General features: G+C 36.0%; 2 protein-coding genes across 3 annotated transcripts; one reads left to right on the forward strand and one right to left on the reverse strand.

Moving 5' to 3' along the window:
• Nucleotides 1–8,621: 8,621 nt before the first annotated feature.
• LOC113288506 (ACT domain-containing protein ACR1) lies at nucleotides 8,622–13,520 on the forward strand. Of its 2 annotated transcripts, XM_026537557.1 has the most exons (10): nucleotides 8,622–8,803; nucleotides 9,187–9,246; nucleotides 9,756–9,891; nucleotides 10,141–10,284; nucleotides 10,369–10,414; nucleotides 11,265–11,379; nucleotides 11,685–11,752; nucleotides 11,867–12,559; nucleotides 12,658–12,762; nucleotides 12,919–13,520. In XM_026537557.1, exons 4-10 carry the CDS (start codon nucleotides 10,208–10,210, stop codon nucleotides 13,309–13,311), a joined length of 1,497 nt encoding a protein of 498 aa, XP_026393342.1. In that variant the 5' UTR covers nucleotides 8,622–8,803; nucleotides 9,187–9,246; nucleotides 9,756–9,891; nucleotides 10,141–10,207; the 3' UTR covers nucleotides 13,312–13,520. The 2 variants fall into 2 exon arrangements, with proteins under 2 accessions (XP_026393342.1, XP_026393340.1); XM_026537555.1 differs by lacking the exon at nucleotides 9,187–9,246.
• Nucleotides 13,521–13,670: 150 nt separating this feature from the next.
• LOC113288507 lies at nucleotides 13,671–16,598 on the reverse strand. The gene is made up of 3 exons (XM_026537558.1): nucleotides 15,967–16,598; nucleotides 15,673–15,860; nucleotides 13,671–15,197 (listed from the first exon to the last, which is right to left on the reverse strand). Exons 1-3 carry the CDS (start codon nucleotides 16,520–16,522, stop codon nucleotides 14,445–14,447), a joined length of 1,497 nt encoding a protein of 498 aa, XP_026393343.1. The 5' UTR covers nucleotides 16,523–16,598; the 3' UTR covers nucleotides 13,671–14,444.
• Nucleotides 16,599–20,717: the final 4,119 nt, after the last annotated feature.

The following is a 20,717-nucleotide window of genomic DNA, read 5'->3' on the forward strand; positions in this document are numbered from 1 at the left end:
GATATAACTTTTTTCAGAGTCAGATTGTTTAAAAGCATCTTTTGAACATATAGATCCTTTAGAAATAGATCTACTTCATTTTGAACCTTATTACTGTATTCCAGAATCTTAAAAGTTTTAGGAAGAGATTCATCTTCTTTTTGTTCATAAAATTTGATCTCATTTGACAGATCAGAAAGCTGTTGTTCAAGTTCATTGAACTCAGAAATCTTTTTGGTGATAATACCGGAAGGTTATTCTGCGAGTTTGAGATACATGCCACATTTATTAGATGTCCAAATTTCCTTGAAACAAAGAGAATTCAGAATATTTTCATCTGTTTCTTCCATCACAAACAAATCAAAAATCTTGAAGATACGTTAAATCTTATAGGTTGGATCGCACCAAATACAGATTGTTAGATGTTTTCGCGTTTTCCTGCTCTGATACCAATTGAAACGATGAGGGTACCAAGTATACCATAATCGTTTTATATCAACCTATATGATACCTTATATGATCTAATATAGACAAAGACCATCAAGAAACATGGACAACAAGGTATACACTTGGTATATAGTATAAGTTTGAAACGAACCTTAAACTATAAAGATCAACCCAAGTGTTTGGATTAATGTATAGCGTATTTACTTTTAATTATAACTAAAACTATAATTATACTTGCGAAAAGTAAAAGTACAGACACAACAAGATTTTGTTAACGAGGAAACCGCAAACGCAGAAAAACCTCGGGACATAGTCCAGTTTTGAATACTATCAGAATTAAGCATTTTACAAGGACTACTACCAATTTCGGATAGTTGAGACCACGTAAACTACCCCTACTTTCCTCAGTATCCCTGTGCCTACAACTAATCTGTCCAACACACCTGAATCCTAAGATAGAGTCCACTATTTAAGTTACTTCAGCCGCTATGAAGACTTAATCTTGAGTCACAAATGTGATCGAACATATCTAGGTAGTGTTTTTAGAGAGTTTTTCAAATGCCGACTATCTCATAGAAATAATTCTGATGCATCTAAAAATATTCGACAGGGTAACTATGTGTACTGTATACCTGTTCGTGAGTATTTTTTGTCATGGTATGTGTATGGGGTACGTATACCCTTAAGAAAAAAATGGGTTCAGGAATCCACAGATTTTTGCCAGTTTGCATACTGGGTACGCATACCTTTTCGGTTTAGAAACCAACAAATCTTTTCCGGTTTGCATACTAGGTATGCATACTTTCCTTGTTTTTCGAGTCAACAGATTTTTTATGGTATGGATACCGGTATGCTTACCAAAAAGTCGCTACCAAACTATAGCTACACCGATACATGTACTGGGTACATGTACAACGGCTCTGGACTTATATCAGTTCTCCCAGTATGTGAACTTGCATGCATACTGTCCTGTATCGAGTTTTACAGTAGTTCTATATCTAATAATCGATTTGAACATTCCTAGATAATATTAATGACACATATCACTGCTCAAGGATTTTTTCAAATGATTAAATCTCGAATCATAATTTAGGTCATAAACAATAAATTGTTCTTAACCAAATTCATCAAGTATGAACAAATGTTCTTAAGCTTAGCATATTTCGAGAACGATTAACAAGATAAACTTGAATCAAAATTTCCATTATGCATCTAATGTCTAATTTAGTCATGCAATATTGTCTCATAGATAGAAAGGTGAAAACTTGAGTAATATGTGGTTCAGTCTTTACTTACCTTTTGTTGATGAAGTTCTCCAAAAGCTTCGGTTGATCTTCACCTTCCAACAGTAGAACGTAGTGATGTATGGTACTCAACTACAAACTTCTAGCCTAATATGATACTTTACTAAATGTAGACTAGAAATCAAGATATAGTATTGATCAACTAAATTTGACAACAAGCTTGAGATAAAAATACCTGTGAGTTCGACCGAGAAATACTCTAACAAATATTAAAATATTCAGTAGCAAGTCTTAATTGTTGAATAATATCTCTAATAAATAACCATTCTAGCCTATCAAACGCCTGACATATCAAACTAAATAGGAATGGCTCTATATCTATCTTTTCGTCTTTTCATTATATCAAGCAATTCATGAGATATGATTATATTATCTTGAATATATCTAACCGGTACAAAGGCTGCCTGGTACAAGAAGATAATTTTAGAAACTATTAGTTTCATGCGATTAACCAAAAGTTTACAAATAATTTAATAAATTGAGTTACATATGCTAATTGGACGAAAATCCGAAGGTGTAGCAGGACATTCATTCTTAGGAAATATAGTTTGATATTTAAAATTAAGATTAGGCTCTAGTTGTCGAGTCTTAAAAAAGTTTTGTACTAGGTTAACAATATCATGCTCAACAAGATCCTAAGAGAATCTATAGAAGCCTACCTGAAATCCACCAGGCCCTGATGCCTTCCTCATTTTGTAAATAAGATTTCATTAAAACACTAAAATGAGGTCGGAGCTTGAATTACGTACGTCATAGTAGAGCTATCTAATACCGGGGAGACGGAGTTTCCTCCCATAATATTAGATTTGTCTACTAATAGATTTTGATAATACATGAAGAGGGAGTCACATTCCAATCCAAAATACCAGGAAAATGTCTTGCCTCTTTGGCATTATCTTCTACTTTATTACCAGTTCTGGATATAAAATAAAATCCTAAAAAGTTCTCACAGTGTCATACTCTTATGTCTGATTCCTCCAAAGTATCTTTTCTGCTCCAAGAGATGGCTAATGAGTTGCTATAATTAAGGTTTTCAATTAAGCTTTCGCGGTCACTTTCAATACTGAAGTTGGTGATGCCTTGTTCTTTGAGTCTTGATTTTACTTTCAAAGGTTGATATTTCCCACACATCTTAATAAAATAAAATGCATGGTTTTTTTTTCCTTTAAGAAAAGATATAACTGTCCAGGAGACAATTACTCATCAATAACAACAATACTAGGGTCTGCAGAGCTGCGTCCAACATCATGCACAAACTCGGATAAGCATTCATAGAGTTGGAATTGTTATATGTTCCTACACATTACAACATTTTTAATAAGTACATAATATTTGGACCTTTCCAATTTAAAATTTCAAGGTTAGAAGAGTTTGTTCATATTATAGCTAAGTTTGTTGTCGTTGTGTTATGATCTCAGATAAGGATGCACAAGAACCGAACTGGAACCGGTGCACTAGACTAGAAACGAAGAAAAAAAAACTGGAACCGAACTGGAACCGGGGGAGGAGGTATAGGAAACGGGAATTGAGTAGGGAACCGGTGTAGTACCGGTACAGGTACTCGGTTCTTAAGGGTTCCCGGCCTGTACCGGCCCAAATATCCTGGTTATTCAATACCATTGGTTTTCAAGATTTCTTTTAATCTTAACCCTCCAATTCTTCTCATATAAGTTCGACTAACCTAACCCTTCAGTTCACTTTGTTCCTTTCTCCTCTCCTCCTTCATTTCTTCTTCTTCAACGAAGAAGGAAACTGTATTCACATATTCCCAACAACCACCACTTTCTTGTTTTTCAATGTGCAAACATAATTCTATCACCACAACCACCATCTTCTTCTTCACTTCTTCTTCTTCTTTGGTTGCTAACATCTCAATCTGATTTTGGGTAAAGAAGATTATTTTTTTAGGGTTATTATAATTGCATGTTTGATTAAACAACAACAGGTAATCAATCTCTCTAACTCTTTTGATTTGAATTTGTTTTTCATTCTCTTTTCATTTGGGCTTTATTTAGCCATGATTTCTTTTTTAATTTTTGTTTATGTGGTCTGATTTTACTAATTTGGTTTAATTTTTGCAGTCAATCTTCAATTTCTTTCAGATGGACCCTGAGATTTCATGTTTATGTGATTTGATGATAGATATAGAGAAAATGGTTATCATTAATTGATGTTGTGAAGTTGATTTGATGGTGAATTCGAAGTTTAGGATTTCATAAGAGGGTCTGGAAGGATGAGAATATGAAGTTTAAGGTTGATTTGATGTTTTTGAGATTTGGGTTCTTATTTAAATTTAATTGCAAGAGAGAAAGCATTGGTGGTGACTGAAATCATGTGTAAAGGAGTTTACTAAATTTAGTAGAACATGGGAATAGATCGAGTTTGATAGATTTTGGTAAAGATGCAGATGCAGTTCTTGAAGATGGTTGCTGGATTTGGTGGTTTAATTATGCTTATGTCTCTATTCAATTTTTGTCTAATTCTGTTTACGTCTCTATGCAAACAATCTTTTTATTGTATCTCTGTTCAGTTTCTTAGGAACCATTAATTGATTTTGTAACATGGGTTTGATCTCTGGATTTCCTGAAAATGTTTGAATTTTGTCAATTTTCCATCTCCATGTCAAAATACGGGTAAAAACCCGGTACCGGTCTTACAGGCTCATGTACAAGTCCAAGTACGGTACCGGTCCTCAAAATGAGGTACCGATCAACTCCATGTACATGTACTGGGTTCATAAGAAGCCCGGACCGTACCGGCCCATGTGCAGCCTTAATCTCATGCAACTTTGATCGGATTTCCTAGGACAAAAGAGATTGCTTAAAAAATTTCATCCTTTATTTGTTCATATCCTTTATTTTCAAATCTCCGGTCTTCAATGTACCTGCACAAATAACTTGATTCTCTTATTGATCAATGACACACATAACGGAGTATGTTAATAATGGATGATCACAAGCCTATCTTCAGATCTAAAAACATATATGAACTTTATCAATCCTTGATCTAGTTCGAGTGACCTTATATCAGAAGAGAAGGATCACAAAATAAACAAACTAGTGATTATCAAGGTTCAGCTACCGTTAGTCATCAAATAAATAATCGAAAACTAAAATAACAATATGATTCTAGTTTCCCACCAACGGTACTTCTAGACGCTTCTTGATCCCACAAAATTCATTAAATTAGGTTACTTTCCTCTCTAAGATAGGATTATGGATAATACTACTAGTCGGATATCACACTGACTCTAAAATGAAGTACGTGTGTCTGGACTCTGGATAAGTTTGATAAGAAGAACAAACTTCACTATTTATAGGCCATGATAGATTGGACACCAAGGGATTTTCATGACTGAAAATATAAAAAAATATGCAATGAGTGCCAATTTTTGGTTTTGTCTAATTCCTACTAGTATCCAACTAATATACCAAAATCTCTCATGGATTACAACTCAATATTAGCTATCATACAAGTATGCTTTACTAATATGTTATCCAAAGATATGTTTTAATTACTGGAAAAGTAAAGACGTATAAATTTTAAAACCTAATAAAAGATTCTCAAATATTTCGGTTTGGGATCTCACCTTGAGTCTCAAGGAATATCTTCGAATAATAAATAGATAAGATTTTAGCACATGTTCAATCATAATGTTGACAAATTGAACTTTCCTAAATAGCAACTCATATTACGAATTCCATGTAAAACCCTAAAGTGTATACGAAAATCGTAAATACAATTGCTATTAGGGATTGGTCCTACAAGTGATCCCCAAGGTAGGGATTGGTCCTTCTAGAGATCCTCAAGTATGGATCGGTCATGCTAGAGATCTCCAATAGGAATCAGACCACAAAATCCCTTTGATCTATTTCAATTACAAAACAATTCCTTAAACTCGTGTAGTTAAACATAGTTTTAAAAGTATGAAATTAACTCAAATTTCATCACACAATCTAGCAACGAATTATAGATATAGTGTTATGTTGTATATATGAAGTTCGAAAGATAAACGTTATACATTGTATCCTCATATACCAAAGTTGTAATACAACATGTATATCTTTCTTTGACACTTTGGTCATAATATAATGATCAAGTCACTAATATTAAAGATTTATATATATATATATATATATATAACTTCGCATGTTATGTTTTCAATATAAACGACCCGAAAACAATGTAGATAGAAATATAAACAAGGCAAGTCTTCTATTACTAACCTCCAACAAAAGGATGATGTGCTCGTTAACGTCGATACGATATGTTTTTCAAAGTAACACGAGTTTGTCTCAACATTTCTAGACTTCCTATTCTATAAAGCAGGGTGACTCTAGTAATCTAATCAAGCAACTCAAGTTTTGGAACTATAATATGACAACCAAACTTGACATACCAACGCTTGTTGGTATTAACCGAGCAATGCTCTAACATGATTAATCCTAAAAATTGTCTTTAATGTACCAAATCTTAGACCATACTCTGTCATGTATAGCTCTATGTTCGTTAGACAAGATTTATAAACAAATTTGGTTGTTAATTCCCATTTTTATTCCCACGCCACCTTTACCTGTCATGTTTGTGAAAATTAATATAAATAGAGTCGGTATTTCTAGAAACATCAGGAGAAAAATAGTTACCAAGTAACAAAACATTATATTTACCAGTACGATGCCAATTTTAATTGTATATTCCAGAATTAAGAATCCAATTATCTTTAGCAGTATCAATGGATTGAACGTCACCCACTTTCCATATACTATTATCTTTAACTACTTTCAATCATTTTCAGAATGCTTGCCCACATCCATAAAGTATGCAACGCTTTATGTTTATGAAAGAATGGCTTTTAGGAAAATAGTTTCCTTTAAGGATCCTAGCCTGCACATCAGTTAGATTGTTAAACAACCTCCAAGCCAACTTGGTCAATAATGAAACATTAACCCCGTTAGGAGTTCTAATGCCACTACCGCTACCAAAATTTAGGAGTGCAAATTCTACTGCAATATTTTGGATATACGAAATTTCTAAGGTTATCTTTGTCCCAACAGAAGTCTCTCTGAATCTTATCAAATTCATCCGGAGTTATTTTAGAAATAACTAACATTGCATTTGATGACTAGGATAAGAAAACAAGGTAGATTGGATAAAACAGTCCTCCCCGTTGGGATAACATCTTAGCTTTCCGCTCATGTAAGGATTTATAAGATTTTTCAAGTAAGGGTTTGAAATTTAAAGATTCAGTTCTGCTAAAGTAAAAAGGAGTTCCAAGATATTTATCATTCTTAGAAATTCTCGTAACCTTGAACAATTTACAATGTTTATTACGAACGTTTTTGCTGAAATAAATGTTAGATATGATAGTTTCTGGTCGAACCAGATGAAACACTAAAAAATATCTAGAATGTTAATAAGATTTCTCAGCGGTATTCGCTTACAAAAAATAAAACAGTCGTCTGCAAATAGCATATCAGAGAAGACAAAACAATTTTTGTTAACCCTACAACCAGCAACTCTATACTCCCTCTTTTTCTAAATAATAGGCTTGTTTGTGTGTAAATTTGCACACAAACCAGCCTATTTTTTAGAAACAGAGGGAGTAATTTATTTGAGTATGCATAAATAACTCAGATAATCCTTTAATAGCAGTAATGAACAAGTATGGATACAAAGGTTTCCTTGCGTTAAAACTCATAGTAGGATGAAACTTTAAAACATGGACCCCATTAAGCGAAATACTAGCATTAACAGTAAAAATACATTCCAAAATTAAATCACATCATTTATTACGCAGTCTAAACTTTTTAAACATATATTTGACGAAGGTCCATCCTATTGGATCAAAAGCTTCTAAAAGGTACAGTTTCAAGGCTAAATAACCTTTTCTGGTACTATTATTCGTACTATCAAGATCTCATGTACAATAACACTATCTGCCTTTTGGGAATAAAAACAAACTAATGAGAAATAATTTTACCCAGCATATAATTTAACCTAGTAGTAGGATTTTAGATATTAATTTATACAAAGCATCGCTAAGATTTATATAGACATATAGCACAATTGTGAGCATAAATGGACTAATGGAGACAGAAATTTTGCTATTAGCAGGCAAATTATTGATTTGGATGTGCAATTATTTTTTTTCTCTATATCACAAAAAAAAGATAAGAAATACTGTAAATAAACTGAATTGCCCAGTAGCCAACTCCACCACGGTGTTTCGCTGTTTTACATATTTTTCACGGATTGAGCACAGCAATGAGTACACAAGCATCTTCCTCCGCACTTGCTCTTCCTTTTTAACATAATGACACAAGTGATTTTTTTCTTGGCGAGTTTGGTATACAAAGTTACTTATATCTTCATGCATAGTACTTCCAGTACTCGTGAGACCATCCTCGTGTATTAGTAGTACTCATTACAAACTACAGAGTATTTAGGCCATTTTGAAGACAAGCCAGGAGACTAGGGATGGAGACCACCTAATCATCTGACAGTTGCTCAGCCCGCTGGACCAGTCCTCAGCTAACATCCGCCAATTGTTTCGCCTGAAACGAGAAAAAACACCACCAGACATCACCAACCAAAAGACAATCATACCCCTCGAATACCAGGAAAATGAGATGCTTGGTTCTTCGTCTATGAACACGTGGTGACAGCTGCGGTGACGAATAGCCGCACTTGGACAAGATCCAAACAAGGAAACACTTCCACGTGGATTCTACTAAGCTGATGTGGCATTTAATTATAAAATAAAAATGGAAAATACACCACCAGTATAGCTTGGACGAGTATTCTACACTGTCCTTTCTTTTCTGATTCTGAACAAGAAACGGGTCCGTGTTTCTGTTATCTTGACCCGCCATTATTTTCGCTCCCCTCCCTCCTCTCTTCTTCTCAAAACTCTTTCTTTTCTTTCAAATTCTCTGAGCCTCTCTTTCGTTTTAGGGTTCGCGAAACGCTGCAAAAGAGTAACCCTAGAACTTGCAGCGTTTTTTTACTAATTAATTAGCTTCTTCTTCCATAGAGTTGTATGAATTGTCCAGCGAAACTCCTGATTAATAAAGGTATATACGTTTCCACATCTTTCTTTAGCTTCGTAATAAAATTTTATTTTTCCATCTTTAAAAAAATGCTCCAGAATTGGATTTTTACAGTCGAATTGTGTAATTTACAACTATACATTATGATTTGCTGGCGAATTCCCTGTTCCGAGGAACGGAATATTCATAATTCCTGGGAGAATTCGATGAATTTGCATTCAAGATGGTCGGGGATTTAATTGAGTAAAAACAAATTTCATTAAATTTTTTTCCTTAATAAGATCTAATCCTATATTCTTTCCATATTAGTTCTTAATAACAAATTCATTGTTTTTTTACTGTTTTATTGATTTATAAATTGAATTTTTGATTCTCTCCTCCACTGCAAATTCATTTTCTCATCGAAGGAATCATTTTGTTCAAAAAACATCAGTCAAAAGTGACTGAGAAGAGAGACGCAGAGAAAGGTAAACATAGAAAAAAAACATCTGAATCATCTGATATCTCAGTTTGTGGATCTCATTTTTGATTCCATTTTTTTTTTTTTTTGAAATTCGTGATAGAGAAGGTCTAGGAGTATCTGTCTATTCTCTGTTTTTCGTTGCCGGTCCTGTATCTCAGCAACACCAAGTATTATTGAATTTTAAACTAACCTAATTGAACTTTTCATATTTATTATTGTTTGATTAAACCATTAATAATAATTCGATTGAATTTCACTATCAGATTTTGAAAAAGTGTTAATTAAATTAAAAAAAAAAAACTCTTAAAGAGATCCATTGAGAGTTAGAGTAATCATATGATATATTGATGTTTTCTCACTTGGGCGATGATGTGTGCCTGTTCCTTCCTTGTGTGTCTCCACGCCAGATTCACCGTCTTCTTGTTTCTTTCCCATTTGCCGCATATAATTTTATTATTTTATGATGTTTATTAAAAATGACTATCAACCGTTGGATTGATGTTTCTATCGTAGGGTTGGAAAACAATCCTCTTCAACAGACTCATCATCATCATTTACGGTCAAAACTAGGAAATGGAGATATAGAAGAGATAGTGGGACCGGAAAATCCATAAGGCGGCGTTAGACACAACCAACACACGCTTGACAGGTATTAATGATAAACATCTAAACTTTGATGTATTAATTGCTGTACCTCTTGAAAAACAAGAAAGACGAAGAGGAAGAAGTACCGGCTTATCTCTATCCCTTCTTCTTCACAAGACGTGTTTAATTTTCTTCTCCAACTAAGTAATTTCAATCATTTTAATTTTCAACTATTATAAATGTCAATCTCTCTATATGTATATATAGAAAGGGTTTGATTCATTCTAATCAATACTTTTTTTTGTGGGTGTAGTTTGTGGAGAGGAAGAAGACACAGAAGAAGAGAAAAAAAAAAACGAAGCTTGTTATAGCTAGAAATCATGGAGAGTACTACTGGGTATAAGCCATATTTTGATCCAGATTATGAATCTTTGATTGAGAGAATACATCCTCCAAGGTACATACTTCTTCATCAAGATATTGAAATTCAATAAGTGTCATTTGGGAGCTTAATATAATCATCTTCTTCTTTTGTGTTTAGGGTTTGTGTTGATAACGAAACATGTAAAGATTGTACACTTGTGAAGGTACGTACGTATTACTTTGAAATATAAAATATTTTTAGTATATCATATTCAGATTCTGTTCTATAAACGAAGATACCAAGTGATATTTACAAAAGAATCTAGTATTGGTTTATTAGCTAAAATGGTGATTATTTTGTTGGTACTTACTAGCAATAAACCAAAATAGTCATGGAAGCTATAGGCTAGGTAGAGTGATGACATGAGCCATATGGTTCTCTTGAAAGGCGGATCATGACTCAATAGAAGATTTGCAGAGATTTTCCCTGTATTAAACAAGATAATCTCGTTAGATATGTTATGGATTTTTGTAGCTTGAGTTTCTGACTAATGATATCATCAACAAAGGACACGTATCGTTTATGGTTAATTTAACAGACTAGATAAAAATATGCAGTGGACGTGGTTTTCTGTTTTAGGGTTCTGACTTCTGAGCCAGAGGTAGTAGTAACATGACACTGTTTTCTGTTGTGTTGTGTTTTATTGTTCTGCGAACATAGTATTTAAAAGAGAGAGAGATTGGAGGAGAATTGATTAGAGTTCAGAGGAACTGTCTTTATTTATGTCAACCCTGTCCGACTAAATATACACTGATACACATATTGGTCAAACCTGAGTTTTATGTGTCTCCAATAATTTCAGTTTCATACTAAATGCCTCCAAAATCAAACAGTGAAACATCCCTTTCATTATATGAGAAATCGACGATACAATTTTTTTAACTTGCAATAATTCTGTTTGATTTAACATATAATTTTTTGTTTTATTTTGAATGCAATTTTGGTTAGTTTGATTGGTGATAAATAAAAAAGTGCTAATATGGTGGGCTCTCAACTGATCAATCAATAAACAGGTAGACAGCGCAAACAAGCACGGGATACTGCTAGAGATGGTCCAAGTGCTCACGGATCTTGATCTCCTTATCTCCAAATCTTACATCTCCTCGGATGGTGGTTGGTTTATGGACGGCAAGTTTCCCTCCTTCCCTACTACTTTCTGCTCTCCTTTTCCTCCTTATCTGCATACTCACTAACCAATAATATCACTATAGATTCGACTTTCTTGATTAATTAAGCGGAAAACTTTTGCCAACATTAATTGAATCCCATTAAGCTAAAAAGAAAAAAATAAATAAAAACATTTATCTTTTTGAGAGCCCATACTTGTGCTACTTTTGGAATCTTGCAAGCGTAACCTTAATGTGGTGGCCTAGTGGGTGGGGACTGTTTGTTGTTTGTTATTCTAATAATCTCAAAAGTTTTTGTGACGCCAGTGTTCCATGTGACGGACCAACTAGGGCACAAACTAACTGACGATACCCTCATCCATTACATCCAGCAGGTATGAATCTTCTACATCTATTAGTAGTACTGGAAGAAAAAAAAAATAATGAAATCTCTTGATCTCTATCTTGGGTGTGCTTATTCAAGATTGTAAAAATTTCCACAAATGTAGTCGTTATGTGGCGGAAGGAGAGGAGGTAAAACAAAAGTGAAGGAAGTCATAAACAGAACATGCATTGGAAGTGTAATGGGATCACTACACCTATCAACAGATTACACTGCGTTTGAAATGACGGCAATAGATAGACCTGGCTTGCTATCCGAAATATCTGCTGTATTAGCTGAGCTTGGCTGCAATGTGGCTGCTGCCGTCGCCTGGACCCACAACACACGCGCAGCAACTATACTGTATATGGAAGATGAAACAAAAGGAGGCGGACCCATAACAAATGCCGAAAGATTGCTCCACGTGGAGGAACAACTTGAGATTGTTGTAGGGGCCCACCATGGCAAAGGTGAGAGGAGGATGGTGAAGCTGGTAGAAGGTCCGCCTTCAGCCAGGGTACACACTGAAAGGCGATTACATCAATTGATGCAAGCAGATATGGATTATGAGATCAACTGCAGCAAAGATGGGAATGCCGGTGGTAGTAGTAGTAGTAGTGGGAATGTGAGGCGTAGTAGCAGTAGTAGTATAGTAACAGAAGTGTCTATAGAGAACTGCAAGGAGAAAGGGTACTCGGTGGTGAATGTGAGATGTAAAGACCGGCCCAAGCTGTTATTCGATACTGTATGCACTTTGACAGATTTGGAGTACGTGGTGTTTCATGCTGCCATAAGCTCTAGAGGTTCCCTTGCTGTCCAGGTACTATTACTGGCTTTCTTTGATGAAATGATCATGAACATATAGGAAGGCTTTTATTGAGGTTAACAAAGATTTGCGTGTTGCATGTGGGGAAGCAGGAGTACTATATCAGGCAGAGAGATGGCTGCACTCTGGGTTCAGAGAGGGAGAGACAAAGGGTCAGGCAGTACTTGGTAGCAGCTGCAGAACGCAGGGTTTCCCATGTATGTATGCCCAACAGTATATTCATCTACTTACAAGATCAGCACATTTATCAATCAAACCTATGCCTAAGATTATCACCTGATCCCTGCTACAAGTCCTCTTTCTAATCCTTGTTTTCTCTCTTCTGCTTCTTATTTGTTTTTCTCAAAATACAGGGATTGAAGTTAGATGTGTGCACTAAGAACAGAGTGGGATTGCTATCAGACATCACTAGGGTGTTCCGAGAGAATGGTTTGTCTGTGTCAAGGGCAGAAATTAGTACCCGTGGCGAGAAGGCAATTGGGTCATTCTACGTTACAGATGCATCTACAGGAAAACATGCAGATCCTAAGACTGTGGAGTTGGTCAGAAGTGAGATTGGAGCTACAGTTTTAGAGGTCAATAAATCAGTTTCCGCAGGAAGGACCAGCTATGGGTCCAACTCCCAGAACAGTAGAAGCAGTAGTACTTGCAGTGGGGGTGTAGAGGAAAGGCCTGCAAAATTGTCCCTGGGGAGTCTGTTGTGGGCTCAGTTTGAGCGACTCTCCGGCAACTTTGGTTCAGCTTGAAGGCCTCTGGCAACATCAATCTGCGTCGGGTGCAACAATGATCTGTCCTAAACAACATATATAATAGTATACATATATATATGATGTAAATGTTATAATGTTAGTTTCTGCAAGTCGTTCGGACTTTGGGTTTTCTGTTGTAAGAAAGGTTCAGTACTTGTTACACAATAATACTCCGTATCAATAGACGCATATAATTAGAAGTCTCACATAAAGCAGATACTCAAAATAGCACTTCCCATTGTCAAACACAAGTCTGTGGGTGCATAAATAATACTAAACTGAAACAAATCTCTCGTAGTGTCAGAAAGTCTCCATCTGGGGCTGTTTTTGATAGAGACAATAAACAAAGCAGAAAGTACAAGAACTCATTTTAGCAATATGACCGAGTTAAAGTACACCATTAACACTATGTTTTTGACAGAGGCAATACTTCCAGACTCGATTTAGCAATAGGATTGATGTAAAGTAAACCATCAACACTAACTAAACAAGACGTTGATACGGTCACATAGATAATAGAAAAGGAATAGGATTGATGTGACCTGGTCACATAGATAATAGAAAAGGAATGGGTATGCAGCTAGTCTGTGTCATTAAAAGAATTCACATGAATTGTTATCAACTTATTTTCATAGCATAGAAATGAAGCACTACCAGAATCACATGAAGATCTCCCCCGAAATTCTATTATCAGATCATAGCATGGAGTGTGTACCTAGAAGTATATCCGACTAATGATAGTAAATGACAATGATTTTCATTTTTCTCAAGTACAATGGGGGTTGGAATTTTACCATATGATAATTGAAACACTTACCATTTGATAGTATCCCGCACACCACTACTATGAGCAGTATCAAGACCGCTTGAACTTCACCCGTTCTCCATATGCCATCCATGACCTGGGGGAACTCTTGCCTAGGCAACATTCTCATAAACAAATACATAACCAGAGACCAGAGGTTGCGAATCAATCTCCTGTACAGAATTAAAATTCACTTGGGCACCCAAAGAAGTGTGGTTCGAGCAATCACACTTTATGTACAAACATCAGTGACCACCAAGAAAAGAACAGTTCATGACATAGGAATGATAGGAGCCTGCATCATATGTAACAATGGTTTTGACAGTCATATGGCATCTTTCTCATCCACGTTGAGCCAATCGTCAGAATCCTTGTTCTTGGAATTCTTGGAAAGTTCACCAACTTTTTTTGTACTCTTTACAGTTTCCTCATCATCCTCTTCAAGATCACTGAATGATACATCCTCGTCATCACCTAGTGGAGTGTGGCTGAAGGTTTTAGTTTCTGCACTGTCCTCTTCTTCCTCTTCTAACCAGTCATCCCCATCTTCTTCGTCAGTTTGCTGCAGTGCTACTTCTTTGGATGAACTAATCACTTTATCCTGCTTTGGTACTACTTCTTTCTTGGAGTCACTGACCACTTCATCATTACTCGATACTCCCACTTCCTTGGAGTTACTGACATCTTCATCCTTCCTCAACGCTACTACTTCCTCGGAGTCGCTAATTTTTTCATCCTTGCTTGATACTACTTCTTTCTCAGAGGTACTAACTGCTTCATCCTTGGCTGGTACTAGTTCCTCTTTGGAGGCACCAATCACTTCATCCTTGTTCTTCACCACTGGTTCTTCAACCAAAGTTTCGTTGATGATTTGCACATCCCTAATTACAATAGGCTGTTTGTCGGATTCAGCATCTGTCATTTCCATAGAACTTTTAGGTTCAAGAGCAAATGTTTCAAGTGATGCTGCGTCAGTCGGCACATTATATGAGGCAGATTGTTGCTCTTCTGCTTTGGTATCCTCTGATTGCAGCTTTTCCTTTGGTTGGTACATCAACATAGCTCTAGCTTCTTCTATCTGTGCATGAAAAAGGCGTCAATATGAAAATTGACAACATATAGACAGAACTATGGAATATGTTGAAATACCAGGAACGGTTTCAAACTAAAAATATAAATAGACAGGAAAATAGATTAATTGAATAATTCCTAGGTGCTAAAGCGCTAGCTGGTTGCCTTTTTCTGCCAGAGACCATCCCTGAATCCAATAAGGCGCCCGCAAATTGGTTCATATTAGTGGTCGTGTACATGTAAACGAAGATGTGTATGGTGAAGTATTAGAGGTTGGTAGTGGTACGAGAAAACAATCCATGAACTCACTATTGTTTGGTTGGTGGATCATCACTTGCAAGAAGTTATGCTTCTTCGCATCCAATTTCTTATATAGTATTGTTATACTGGATACAGTTGAACAAATAGCATTCCCTACTATGGATGCTAAAACATTCTAAGCTTTTGCCAAAATTTGTACACGAATGAGACCTAGAAGTTACCTGCGGCGTTGACAAAATCTCAGCATCATGCTTGCTGAGTCTAGAATACAAAAGAACAAAATAAATCTTCCAAAAGTATCCATCACTTATGTGCTCAGGGCAAAGCTCCATTCTGAGAGCTGCTAGTTCTGGAGCAAGGTTCATGACAGCCAAAGCATGCTCTTGCTGTGCATCTGACATATCAAAATCTACAATAGACACAATATAAAATCAAATTCATAATCTGATAATTTAACCCAAATCCATTCAAAATCAACTAAAAAAAAAAAACAAATCAAAACCAAAAGAATATACCATCCGAATCATCATCATCCTCTAGAGGGAAATCCAACCAAGTCTCCGGATGCAAAGAAATATTCCTTGCAAAAGCTAATACATCATCAGTAACACCAACAGCATCTCCACCTCCACCTCCAACCGAATCTTCATCGGAAGTACCAAACGGAAGGAAATTCGAAGCAATCTTAGAGATCTCACTAACAGCTTTATGATTCGACAGTTTAGATATCCCAGTCTTAAATCTCCCACCGATCTCAGCAAAATCACTTCTGATTCCAGCAATTTTCCCCGAATCAGCAGAGGTTTCTGAATTAGGAGATTCAGGATTACTGGAATCCGAAACCGAAGTATCTCTTGGAATAGTTGAAGGAGGAGCAAGGAAAGAAGCAACGCCCCATAGTTGACGAGTAAAAGTTCTGGTAATTTCTGATAGATCTTCTTTCACACCTCCTCCAGTAGTTGTTTCTGCTGGTGATTCGATCTGATTGTTGTTGTTAGTTCCATCTTGGTTGATATCATCGTCATCGTCGAGTTTGAGAGAATTTGCCAGAGATCTTGCTAACCATGACATTTTTCGATCCAGAGAAAGAAAGTAAGAAATCTAGAGAAAGTGTTTGTGAAGTGATCGCGGGAAGAACTAACAAGTAATAATAGTTCGACAGAGAAAGAGGGAGACAAGGGTTTGGGAGCTTGGTGGTCCACGTTAGGCCGGTTCCTATGGGGCGGCTAAACCCCTCATTTGCCATGCCAGCTGGCCTGGCAACCAGACCGCGTCATTATGGGAAAAATGGTAAGCGATTGAGTTTCCACCGATCGGTGGAGACTACACCGTTAGCGGTCGAAACGGTGTAGTCTAGACCGGTAGCGTTCTAGTCTCAACCGTTCGGTGGGATTGAAACCTCCAACGACTCTTTCTCCACCGCTATAAAAATGGCCACGAATCACACCAAATTTTTTACACACAAAATTTCTATCTTTATCTGTCTTATCTTTCAAAATGGCAAAGTTTGAACCCAATTTGGATACCCAACTTGATTTTTCTGGAATGGTGCTTGAATCCGTCCTTAATAAGATATGTGAATGTTATAAAGAAATAGGTAACAACAAAAGAAGCCTACAAGTTTTGGATATTAACCAAATCAAACCTCCAAGTAAGAAAAGACAAAGAAAAGTTCAGGGGGAGGAAAATTTGAAGGCAAAGAAGAAGATAAACAAAGGAGACTCCGTTCATGAGCGCATTGATTGGAAGTTTGGTGAAATGAAGAAGATTAACAAGATGAAGAACATTGTCCCAAATTTTACTTTTGAAGTCTTTATTGTAAGTTATGTCTAGTTTATATTATCTTGATGAATGAAAGAGCCATTAATATAAATTAAAATTCTAAACTTAATGAAAGATGCACTAGTTTTATATTAATAATATCTTAAAATTAAAATTTGATACAAATGAAAGACGCATCATAATTGGGTTAACATTCTAAACTGATCATACTGGGGCAACACCCTCAAGATAAGATAACAACCATTAAATTGAAATTCTTTTCCCACTTTGTTGCGCCATTGGTTCCTACAATTTAGCTCCACATCAGCTGTAGTTTGGCCATTTTGTCGGTTTTGATGGCCTTCATCCAGTGCACCATCAAAAAGCTTCACTTCCTTGCCGATTATTCCGAAGCGATGACACAACCCATTCTGATCTCGATTATTGAGGTTCATTGTTTCTTCTTGAAATCTCTGAAATATGAGACTCCATAAAAGATCTCCATGTTGTTGTTGTTGTCCATCAATGACCATATCTTGTACAACAAAAACATACTTCCTGCAAATGCATTCATCTTCAGCAATGCTAAATATGCGACCTCGAACTGACATTTTGGATTTGAGAATTAAAAGAAAGGAGATTGAAGAAATGATGTGAGTTGAAATGAAATTTGATGTTGTATTTATAGGATAAAAAATGGTGACCGTTGGATTGAACAATAGTAACGGTCGAGTATAGACCACTAGCGGTCGAAACTTAACCTACCTCGACTGCTCGGTGGAAACTTTGCCTGACCTGGCTAAGTGGCAAATATACCACTTAGCCAGGCCAGTTTGCTTGTTTGCCAGTCCCATAGTGGGTGCAAAACTAGCAAACAACCAAGTTTGCTAGTCCCATAGGAACCGGCCTTAGTGTGACTCATATGTTACAAACCGAGTCGGACCGAGTAGGATTTAGAGAACAGATCCGACTTCTAAGGAGGGCCCACCGCTAAGGTCAGGTAGGACGTCTCGCTGAGTCCCAGCTATATTATTACCAAATACCAATACTTTGTGAATTCCGCCAGAGTCGGTGATCCGACATCCGAACACTTCTTTGGTTATGTAAGGTGTAACGTAATCTACACCGACGATCGACGCTTACTAGCGATTTCTAGTTGAACGTGACTACTATTTTCTCATAGTTTATATGTAATGTCAGTAGCTTAGAATACCCTAATGCTAAGAAGTAATGATATTTCAGTTGAACTGATAATGCTAAGAATATAAAGGTGCTCATGTCAAAGACAACATAACATTAAATACCATAATAATGTTAAATTTGCTAAGTTATCAGGAGATACGGGAGATTACATGGTTTGAATGTCGTCTACGTCCACGGGGTAATGAGTGATGATTTGTATATATTTGAGTAGTTACAAGATCTTAAATGCTTCTCAAAGTAATGAAAATAACTCAAGCAAGAGTAAATATTTAAGTTCTAAACATTAAAGAGGTATAATCTTAAGACTATATCTATCTTAGTTATTGTGTGTCCCTTCCTTGGAGGTGAAGCTCTATATTTATAGCACCTTCCGCATCAGGGATGTCTTGCTTCCTTTGGATCCATCGAGATCTGATGTATCTTCCGTACATATTGTACCTTCGTTGGCCGCGTATCTTCTCCAATTGGACCATGCCACCTCCGCTTACCCACACGCTCTCGAGAACTACCCATCCTTAGTACATATTTTATCTTTGTTAGCCGCGTACCTTTGACAGCCAGACTGTGGCACCTCATTTTCCTCAGCTTGCTTTGACCACGTGCTTGGGTAGAGACACGCTGCATTAAATGTTGAATGAACGTGTCAGCTGTCTTTTCCCTCTCGACATCAGCCACCTCTCTAGGCTAGGACCTAGTTCTTCATCTCCAGCGTCGAGGTATGCTTCATCGAGATACGATAAAATAGATTGAGAAGGGATCTGCAGCTTCTTAGGATTTTGTGTATCGCTAGGGATATTTTCTATTTTATACACGACCATTGAGAGTGTGATGCGTGTACAATGAATAACTGGTACTCACATTGAAAACAAACGATTATAATGATTTATTTACAAGATAATGCTGAAATACCCAGACTCGAGTGTATATTTATACTTGAGTAACTCAATGCGACATGAGCGTGCAACTAAGTAAGAATCTTAACAAGGAATATTGCTTCAAATTTCTTCCATGAGCTTTTCGGTTTGGCAAGAAATATTTCCTCAAGTTTCCGGCCTAAACTTTCCGGCTTGACAAGGAATATTGCTTCACATTTTCGGCCTTAACTTTTAGGCTTGACAAGGAAATTTAAACACACAAATAAAACTTATAGATATCTTTAAAATATGATTTTATGTAAAAGATGGTTCTGTGCAAGGTTTTTAAATTGTGAATCGAAACGTGAATCATTTTTTTATTTGTAAGAATCGATTCGTATATTGAATCGTGAATTGTAGATTCGTGGTTTATTTTTGAATCGTATGTTTTCCTACAAACGATATTGATTTATGAGCAATATAATACAAAAGTCATAACCATTTTGGATATTTGATGCGTTATTATATTATAAAATCTAGGTAGTTTCAATGTTAATTCAAACTGGCAACGTAGTACAGTGGCCAGGAAAGTTGCGAGGGTAACGAGTGGTCTTAGGTTCGATCCTCTACTTCCTTTCTATTTTATCACCTTTTATTCTCTTCTTCCTACCGAAATGATATTCATATTGATTCACTAAAATCAGAAACAAAAAAATAAAATTAATTGTAAGTAAGAAAGAAAGAAAAAAAGTCTTACCGACAATGCTAGTAATAATCCAAATACTAACTATATTGGTTAATCTTATGGATCAAACTCCTAAGCTCTAGGTTCTTGATCCAAGGTCGCTAAACCAATGTAGTTGATCTCGGATCCCGGTTTGTTTCGGTCCCGAGTGAGACACTGGTACAACGTTGTCTCGGAGAGATTTCGTTCCCAATTCTCATTATAATCTCAGTTCCAATTTTCATACTATATAAATTTCATATGTTAAGATATAATGAAGTATTATCAAATTAACCAAAAGAAACAAATATTTATTAATGAAATACTATCAAATTAACATATATTGCAGGACCCCAACCACAATGGGCATTATGCTCACAGTGTTACCATATAAATAACCACTAATCCTAAGCTCTCCAACTATTAAAGGGATGTGTCCATAGTTGTTTACACTTTCAACATAAATAAAGTGTCATTCTTGCTACGAACACTCACCTATCATGGTCATGTTAAGTGCTAATAACATATCAGGTTTTGATGGATGTGACAGTTCCAGGTTTTCACTTCAAATAGAAATCCTAACAAACAATATAACGTTTGGAAATATCAAAAATACGTAACAAATGATCCTATTACGTTAATAAAATCCAAATAATTGTGAAGGACGATCTTGAATCACAACCTTCATTCATTCAGGTACATATTGTAAATCATAGCAAAAAAA

Source organism: Papaver somniferum, chromosome 6 (genome assembly GCF_003573695.1).
Source record: "Papaver somniferum cultivar HN1 chromosome 6, ASM357369v1, whole genome shotgun sequence".
In the NCBI taxonomy this organism is placed as follows: Eukaryota; Viridiplantae; Streptophyta; class Magnoliopsida; order Ranunculales; family Papaveraceae; genus Papaver; species Papaver somniferum.